The 9,149-nt window shown below is 55.8% G+C and overlaps 1 protein-coding gene across 1 annotated transcript; it reads left to right on the forward strand.

Annotated features, from left to right (window-relative positions):
- The first annotated feature begins 316 nt into the window (after positions 1-316).
- SPATA31E1 (SPATA31 subfamily E member 1) lies at positions 317-8,943 on the forward strand. Its single transcript, XM_017528452.2, has 5 exons — positions 317-420; positions 3,286-3,478; positions 4,186-4,243; positions 4,753-4,813; positions 5,070-8,943. The coding sequence occupies exons 1-5, from the start codon at positions 317-319 to the stop codon at positions 8,941-8,943; spliced, it is 4,290 nt and encodes a 1,429-aa protein (XP_017383941.2).
- Positions 8,944-9,149: the final 206 nt, after the last annotated feature.

Consider the following 9,149-nt stretch of genomic DNA (forward strand, 5'->3'; position numbering starts at 1 on the left):
GATATATATGATATTTCCTATATGATACATGAAAAGCAGAAATTGCACATACACAATTGCATAGATATTAATATATCTCATATATATAGTGTGTGTACACACACACACACACACACACACACACACGTGAGCACATATTCCACACCCCTCTGAAGTTTCATAATTCAAAGTCCATGTTGAATGATCAAGTATCACAATGCCATCATCAAAATGCCCCTCCCTGATCCGTCCCATCCTACAGTCCAGGGGCTTCCTCCTTTCCCACAGGCCTGCTCATTGCAGATGGGCGACCGTGAAGCCTGCACACTGAGCCTTCATGCTTAACTACCACCGGGGCTGCAGCGTCCCTGGAACCCTGCGGCAGGAGCCTCCCAGCCGCCGGGAGCACTGTGGGCCTAACAGCAGCAGCTCCTTCAGGCTGTTGGAGAGCTAGAAACAGACTCTCAGTCCTCCTTCTTCCACTAAGATCCTCAACATCTTTCCAGGAGGGGAAAACCTTGGATTGTGGTGTCACCACGAGCGAAAACAGAGCTTCCTTCTTCTGTGGGGTGATCAATGACGAGCCCTTGCAGAATTCCTCAAGAAGATATCAAGGTCTACATCCTCAATCCTTTACCTGTTCACTTTCTATAACAGCCTGGGATGCTTTTAAAAAGATGTCATAAAACACCTGTATACTTACAGCTGGGTTTCGGCTTTCAAGTGAATTTTTCTTTTTATTTATGAAACAAATTTCTATGTTCTTTTAAAAATGGTGACAGGAAATGGTGCTTTGAAATACAGGTAGCACTATGTTTAAAACATGTCATAAAATTAATGAGTGAGGGCCAGGCATGGTGGCTCAGCCCGTAACCCCAGCACTTTGGGAGGCCGAGGCGGGCCTGACGTGCCCTATCCACACACAGCCACCCACCATCCTCTGTCTCTTCAGAACCACATCCCGATGTCAGCCTTTCCACAGCTTTTGCCATCGCTCTGTCGAACACCGCCCCCGCACCCCAGCTCACACTCTTTGTTCCTCGTCCTGTCTTTCTCCTGCTCCGCTTTCCTCCATGGAACTCCCTGCTGATGTGCCACGTGTTCTACTGATTCGTTTTGCTTTTCCTGTGTCTGCCCAGCTGGAGGGAATTTTGTGCTCAGCAGAAGTGTGTGTGGCCCGCAAAGGGTGTGGCTGTGCTCCAGCTTCCCTGCCCCATGGGGACTGTGCGGCTCCCTTTGCCCCTCCCCAGGGTCGGCTGTGGGTGCAGAAGGCTGCCCTTCGTGTGTTGGCTCAGTCCGCCCTGGGGCTGGGCCAAAATTTGGAATAAGAAAAACCCCAAGCCCAGAAGTCATTTTCAGTGCCAGTGTGAACTTGCTGGACGAGCTCAGCTACCAGAACCCTGCTGGATCACCTCCAAGAGCCAGTCTCAGGGACCCTGAGGTCACCTGTGGAATGGCTGTCAAGGTGGCTTTGAAATGCTCAGCCATACAAACAGCACTGGCAGCCCTGCCTATTGAGGCACAGGAGGCTGTGGTATTTCACGTCTATTACAGTAACGTGACCTTGGTAGAGGATGGGATAAAAGAATAAAGATGCAGCCTGGGCAACATAGTGAGCCCCGGCTCTACAAAAAATAAAAAATGTAGCCAGGCATGGTGCACCTGTAGTCCCAGTGACTCGGGAGACTGAGTGGGGAAGACGGCTTGGGTCTCAGAGGTCAAGGATGCAGTGAGCTGCGATTGCGCCACTGCACTCCAACCCGGGTGACAGAGTGAGACTCTGTCTCAAAAAAAAAAAAAAGATTAATTCATCATCGTGTATATTAACAATATTTTCTTTAGTGTTACTCAGACATGTTTTTACTTCCTGCCCTTCCAAGAAAAATACTGGGGATGGGGCTACCTCTTTCAACTTGGAGAAGACAAGTGCGCCCGTGGGTATGGAGCAGTCAGGTCTGAGCAGGCATAGAGAAAATCTAGGCAATACCATTCAGGACATAGGCATGGGCAAATATTTTATGTTTATATTGCCAAAAGAAATTGTAACAAAGCAAAAATTGACAAATGGAATCTAATTAAAGTAAAGAGCTTCTGCACAGCAAAAGGAACTCTCAGAGTGACAGACAACCTACAGAATGGGAGAAAATTTTGCAATCTACCATCTGACAAAGGTCCAATATCCAGGACCTACAAGGAACTTAAGGAAGTTTACAAGAAGAAAACAGCCCCATTAAAAAGTGGGCAAAGGACATGAACAAACACTTCTCAAAAGAAGACATACATGCAGCCAACAAACATATGGAAAAAAGCTCAACATCACTGATCATTAGAGAAATGCAAATCAAAACCACAATGAGGGAGTGATAAATGCTGGCGAGGATGTGAAGGGAATCCTCATACACTGTTGGTGGGAATGTAAGTCAGTAAAACTTCTATGGAGAACAGTTTGGAAGTTTCTCTGAAACTAAAACTAGAGCTACCGTAGGATTCAGCAATCCCACTGCTGGGTACATACCCAGAAGAAAGGAAATCAGTATATTGAAGGGATACCTGCACTCCCATGTTTCTTCCAGCACTGTTCACAACAGCCAAGCTTTGGAAGCAACCTGTTGATGGATAGCTAGTATCCATCAACAGATGAATGGATAACGAAAGCGTGGTGCATATACACAATGGCGTACTCTTCAGCCATAAAAAACAATGAGATCCTATCATTTGCACAAGCATGGGTGGAACTGGAGGTTATTAAATGAAATGAGGCAAAGAACAAGAAAACATCACGTTTTCTCTTATTCGTGGGGGCTAAAAATTAAACAAACTCATGGAGATACAGAGTAGAAGGATGGTTACTAGAGGCTGGGAAGGCAGGTGCGGGGGGAGAGAGGTGGGGATGGTCAATGGGTACAAAAGGTAAATAGAAAGAATGAATAAAGCCAGTATTGGTAGTACTTGACAGCAACAGAATGCCTGCAGTCAATAATAATTTAATTGTACATTTTTAAAAAACCCAGTATAATTAGACGGTTTGTAACACAAAGGAACTGGGTAGCATCTGTGTTCCAGGGGACAGATAGAAAATGGACCCAGGCCTGTCTCTGACAGGGTGAGCTGCTGGAGTGGGAAGGAGGGATCTGGTAGATGCGGGGCTGGGAGCTGAGGGCGGGGCTGTGCTTCAGCCTCCTCCTCCCACTGCCCCTCCCCTGCCCCCAGGAGCCCTTTGTGAGGAGGAGGCCCCAGCTCTGTGATGCAGGCCTGGGCCCCAGTCCCTAGTCCCAAAGGGGATGCCCAGAGCTCAGTTGCTTGAAGGCGCGACTTTGCACTTCAGATGGAAAAAATGCTCTTTCCTCTGAAGAGCCCTAGTGCCACATGGCTGAGCCCCAGCTCCACTCCCTGGGTGATGGATTTCATCCTCATTGGAGTGTGTGCCCTGGGGCTCCTCTTCCTATTATTCCCCTACCTCCCCAGTGACCCACCCTGGAGGAGGAGGAGCAGCGGGGAGGTAAGGAGCCCTCAGCCCAGCCCCACAGAGAAAGGTTCTCTCTGCTTTTCCTCCCCTCATTTCCACTTTTCCTAAGCCATGAGAGACGCTCCTGCGATGGGAAATCTCATGGTCCCTCAGGACAGGGCAGGGCAGGGCAGGGCGGGCGGGATGAGAGTGCACGGAGGATTCCATGCCCAGCTCCCAGACCATCTGTGGGGTGGGCAGGAGGCTTCAGGGCACAAACCAACACCGGGCTCAGCGTCGAGGACCGGCTCAGGAGAGGGGCGACGGCTCTGTGGGAGACAGGCTCATCAGCCCTTCCTGGGGCAGGTGCTGGGGCCCAGCCTCCTCTGTGTGGGGTGATCTGGAGCTGTGCTGAGCCCCCGAGAGCCTCCCACAGAGCCTGGACTCACCTCTGGCGGAAGCAGAATCCTACTGGCAGCTCAGAGGAGCCTGGGGGCCTGGGCCTGGGTGTTCCCTGAGCGGAGGAGCAGGGACTGGGGACATCCAGGGTGGAGTCACACAGAAAACCCTCCTAGCATGTCTGTAAGTAAGAAAACAGAAAAATTTCATGCAGGGTAACCATGGGTGAAAGAAACGCACACAGAGCTCCCTGAGCTAGAGACAGAAAGCCGAGTCCTTCATGAGCACAGTGTGAGTGCAGCTGGTCTGGGGAGAGGAGAGTGAGAACCGGTCCCAGCCCCTCACCCTTTCTTGCCTCTCAGGATCAGAGGAAGAGAAGGGGAAGATCCAGGAGCAGGAAGCAGATCCCAGCTCTGAAAGGTGAGACTCCCCAGAAGTGACTGAGCATTGCCTGGCCCTAAGGAAGTCATTTGCAGAGGCCTGAGAAGGGAAGCTGCTGGGAGGGAAGTCAGACCCCGGGGCCTCCTCAGATTTCCTGCTGGAATGAAGCCATGGAGGCCGGACCTGGTATGGCCCATAAGGAGTTGGGGAAGGGACCAATGCCTGCCTGGGTATGGGGGAGGTCAGGGAGGCTCCAGGTCCATGTGGACAGCTGTTCACCTCGGCTATGGCTGACTCCTCTTAGAGACCTCTCCCCACAAGATGGTGTGACACCCATGGGGGGTGTCTGTGGAAGCCCTTTCTGCAAATGACAAAGTGCTGCACGGTGCACACCTTGCTGTCACCATCGGGATCAGGTGGCCTTGGACACAGATGCGTGGGCTTCAGGGTCTAATCCGCCTTGGTGGCCTTAAAGAGACATCCACCCAGCCCCCCGTAGGGTTCCCAGGCACCGTCCTCCCCACGTAACCCCGCCTCCTGACTTCCAGCTTGCAGAATCCTTCTGAGGCAGCTGGAGGAGACTCGGGACCTGTCCTGTCTTCTGGAGAGGTGAGGAGCGTCCTTTTCTCCCCATGTCCTCCTTCCTACCAGGGCCTCTGAAGTAACCCTAGGGCCTGGTGGAGACCTGGGCGGGGAGGCCCTGGGAAGGGGACAGGAGGGGACTGAAGCCCTGGGGCGGGCATAGGCAGAGCTTTGTGAAGTCAGCCGTCGGGGAGGTGGAGGGACCGTGGGCCCCAGGTGCCAGCCCTCCCGGCCTCTGGACCCCCTGCCCCTGGCTGCAGCTTGTGCCTGCTGTCTCCTGCAGCCACCTGAGGAAGCTCGCGGGTGAGGGTGGTTCCCATCCACCCTTAGGGGGAGATCCCCTGGGTGACGTCTGCAAACCAGCGCCTGCTCAAGCCCCTCAGCAGCATGGGAAACGTATGCAAGACCCGCCACCTGCCAGCTTGTCCCCACCGGCTTCCCCGGCTCCTCTGGCCTCCACCCTGTCACCAGGCCCAGAGCCTTTGGGATCACACTCAACCCTGAGTGCCACCAGGCCACCAGAGCCCTTGTCTCCCCTAAAACGCCCTGCACCCCGGCCACATGCGCTTGTTCCTCCCTCACCACAGCCCCATGGGCCCGCGGCCTCCTCTCCAGCCCCACGGGCCTCCAGCCTGGCTGGACTTTCGTGTGGCCCCGGCCCCCACAGCTCCCCTCCACAACAGCAGCAGCCACCGGCTCCAACCACGGTGATCTCTGGACTTGGGCGCTCCGGCGAGCCCACCGGGGACCTCTCCTGGTGGAAGGAGGTTGTCACCACGTGGGGCCTCTCCACCTGCTCACATGGCAAATTCCAGCAACAGCATCTTCCCGACCACACCCCAGAGGCTTCCTTCTGGGGAGACCGCACACCCAGGCAGATGGAGGCAGGTGAGTACACATTCATCCACCCTGACGTGCAGAAGCTGCTGGAGACTCTCATCACCAAGAAGGCAGTGATGAAGCTGCGGCAGGAGAAAGAAGGGAAGGGGGCAGACTGCTTGCGGGTGACACCACTGCAGAAGGAGTGGGACGCCACGACTCCCGATTCCTTCTGGAACCAGACAGCCCAACCACAGCAGCCACCCAGTCCGCAGCAGGTCTCTGACGCCACGGCCATGGGGGACCACTTTCAGCAGAAATGCAGCCAGCTCTTATGGGACCTCCCCTCTTTCAACAGCGAGTCCCTGGTGGCTGCGGCCTGGGTTTCCAAGGCTTCCTCAGGAAACAGGCACAGGGTATCATTTTGTGAAGCTGCCACTTCTCTTCCACGTGAACCTGAGGTTGAGGCATCATCACAGATTCCCCAGGCACCACCCCAGCCCCACCACGTGGCCCAGCCTCAACTTGTCACTCCAGCCAGGCCCCAGCCCCAGCCCCAGCCCCCGCCTCTGGCTGGGATCCAGACCCAGGCCCACTTCTCACCCCGTGTCCCAAGCCTACCGTTCTCTTCTCCACCCCACATTAGGGGCTGTGGGGCATCTTGCCTTACATCTCAGCAGAGGGCACATTCTGCCATCCCCACTGGAAAGGGGTATCTTGAATGGCCCTTGCAGAAGCGACCAAAGTGGAAGAGGGTTTTGCCCTCTCTCCTCCAAAAGTCTCAGGCTGTCCTGAGCGAACCCACTGCTCACCTTCTCCAGGAGAGGCCAGCCCCATACAGCGCCAAGTCAGCCCCCATCCTTTCCGGGGCTGCCTCCAGCCCTGAGCTTCCAGAGCACCAGTGGCGAGGAAAGGGTGCCATCCACCAGGAGCAGCCCCGTGGCTCGCCTGGCAGATTCCAGCCACCTGGAGACCCGCTGCGGCCCCAGGGGGAATTCCCAGGGATGCCCCAGCATCAAGCAGAAGACATGCAGGGGACCCACCTGCCCTCCCAGCCTTCTGAATTTTCGGGGAAGCACAGCGAAGATGGGCAGAAGACAGGATTTAGGAGCTCTGGAAGGTTCTCTGGGAAGGGGTGCTTAAGGTCCAAGCAAGAGCCAGATCCAAGCCAGGATCGAGGGCAAAAGCTGGAGAGGATCCCAGCAGATCCATCCAGAGGCTCAGGAAGGACCTCAGTGAAGCTTCTGGAGGAAGACAAGCAGGAGGCAGAAGGTGATTTCAGGAGGCCCTGGAAGAACCAATCAGTAAGTTCCGCACCCGGGCACCCAGACAAGAAGCATCCGGAAAATAAGCTGCAAGTCCATCTGGGCAGGAAGGTAGGGGAGATCAAGGATGGCTGGATCCCCATGCCTGTGCGTCGCTCCCGGCTCATGGCCAAACGTGCTGTTCCCAAGTCTGACACCTGCCAGGACCCTGGGAAGCTGGCATCCAGGAGAGGTGGGGAAGCCCATGTGAACACCTCCCAGGAGCTTTCCTTCCTCCATCCCTGCACCCAGCAGATGCTGGAAGCGCATCTTTTAAGGTTTTGTGTGAGGCACAGGTGGGGTCCAGACCTCCGGTCCCTGGAGCCCATAAACGTCTGGTCATGTGAGGCTCAGCTCCCGCCCCCCCCACATTCCACCTGTCCTCCCTTGGCCTCCTATGAATCTCAGGTTGAATCTGTAGCTGAGGTTGCCACTTTCCTGGGAAAATCTCTCCAGAATGGTCCAGGAGACAGCTGGACAACAAGCAAGTCATTCCCCACCGTGAGTGGCCCTCTCCCTCCCCCACCACCGGAGCAGGAGGAAGTCCAGAGGGCCCCGAGAGGGTCCCAGTCAGCTGACACACATGGACGATCAGAGGTGCCTCCGACTGGACAGGAGGACAGGGGGTCTCAGCCCCTCACGTGCAGCCCTGGGGGCAGAACCTGGCACAGGGAGATGGTCCCAGGATCCAGGGAAACCATTCTAGAGGCGAGTCTGACTCCAGCAATGACTGAGAATGAGCCGTGGCCTGAGAGTGAGAGCACATCCCTGGGAGACCCCTGTAGTAGCAGAGCCCTGCAGGAGCTCAAGGTAGGGTCCCCATGGGCAAGTGCTGAGGACGCCCTGGAGCCCCTGGAGGTCGGGGAGGAGAAGCCTCCCACTTGGGAAGTCACCTTGGAAGCCAGCATGAAGGCAAATTCGGGAAGCATTCAGGTGGATCTGAGGAGATCAGGGGCTCTGGGGACCACTAGTAATCCCTCAGTGTCCACAGCCTGTGTTGCTGAGAATCCAGGGCAGCTGTGCCTGAGAGCGCAGGTGGTCAGTGAGATAGAGCTCATAGTGCAGGTGGATCCAGAGGAGCAGGTGCCAGGCCATGCCTCTGGCATCCTCCTCCAGGACGGAGCCACAGGCCTGTGCCTTCCTGGCCGCCACGTGTACATGCTCCCCGCCGCAGACATGCCACCTGCTCAGGCCCCTCTGTCCACCTCCCAGAGTGTGTCCAGTAAGAACACCACAGCTTCCCAGGGGCCACGTGACCTCCTATGGAAGGGAGGGAAAGGCCCAGGGCAGCAGGAGCCTGGGAGCCCAAAAGCGAAGGCCCTGCAGAAGAGTCAGAAGGTGCTGGGCTCTGCAGACAAGGGCAAGGCCCACAGGAGGCCCAGACCAGGGGAGCCGGGACACGGGACCAAGAGACCCAGGACCTCAGAAGCCAGTGGGAGGAGCCACCCTGCCCACGCCAGGGAAATAGGAGACAAACAGGAAAGGAAATATATCCACCCTCAGCTGGAGAAGGGACAGGCACCACCAGAAAGCAACTTTCGGAGACAGATCAGCCACCCTCTGCAGGGTGTACCCCCCAAGAAAAGAGGCGCAGGGCAGGAAGACTTCCTGCAGAAAGGCAGGCCTGGGGCAGCTGGTGTCCAGAGCCGCGAGTCTGGCCCAGCAAGGTTGTTCATGGACAGCATGGCTGATGAGGCCCGGGCCATCATCAGAGTTGTGGGACAAATCCTGTTGGACAAACTGGGGTTTCGGCAGGGACGTGGTCCCTCAGAGGTCAATCGCCACAAAGGTGACCTCCATTCCCAGGACAATGTGCATTCCTGCTGCCACCAAGAACACAGCAGAGAGATGTGTGTTCTGACCTGCAGCCCCAAAGCCACCCCCAAGGGCCATGACAGTCCTGTCAAAAGCAGGAGCAGCAGAGACAGCAATTGGACCCCACGTCCCAAGGAGCCTGTGTCCCCAGCTGGTCACCACCACAGGCCACGGGTGGCAAGCACCTCGGGCAGCTCCATCCACAGCCGTAGGAACTGAGGTCCTGCTGAACCAGACCAGGCTTCTCACACCTCTCCTCGGGGAGACAGCGGGTTCTACTCAAATAAAACCGGACACCTACAGAACAAACTTGTCCTGCGTGGGTGATTATAGCCCCCATGTGTTCATGACTTCCACGGAGAGGTTCCCAATACACCTGCTTTCCCTGCAGAGGTGTTGGCTTCTGCATATGCCATGCTAGGGTA

Source organism: Cebus imitator, unplaced genomic scaffold (assembly GCF_001604975.1).
Source record: "Cebus imitator isolate Cc_AM_T3 unplaced genomic scaffold, Cebus_imitator-1.0 Scaffold53, whole genome shotgun sequence".
Classification (NCBI taxonomy): Eukaryota; Metazoa; Chordata; class Mammalia; order Primates; family Cebidae; genus Cebus; species Cebus imitator.

What these genes read in the sequence shown, in the direction of transcription:
- SPATA31E1 (XM_017528452.2), top strand. Translation starts at nt 317, where the DNA reads ATGCTTAACTACCACCGGGGCTGCAGCGTCCCTGGAACCCTGCGGCAG. An exon ending in GGAGGAGGAGCAGCGGGGAG is followed by an intron (nt 3,479 to 4,185) that starts GTAAGGAGCCCT and finishes CTTGCCTCTCAG; the next exon opens with GATCAGAGGAAGAGAAGGGG. An exon ending in GCAGATCCCAGCTCTGAAAG is followed by an intron (nt 4,244 to 4,752) that starts GTGAGACTCCCC and finishes CCTGACTTCCAG; the next exon opens with CTTGCAGAATCCTTCTGAGG.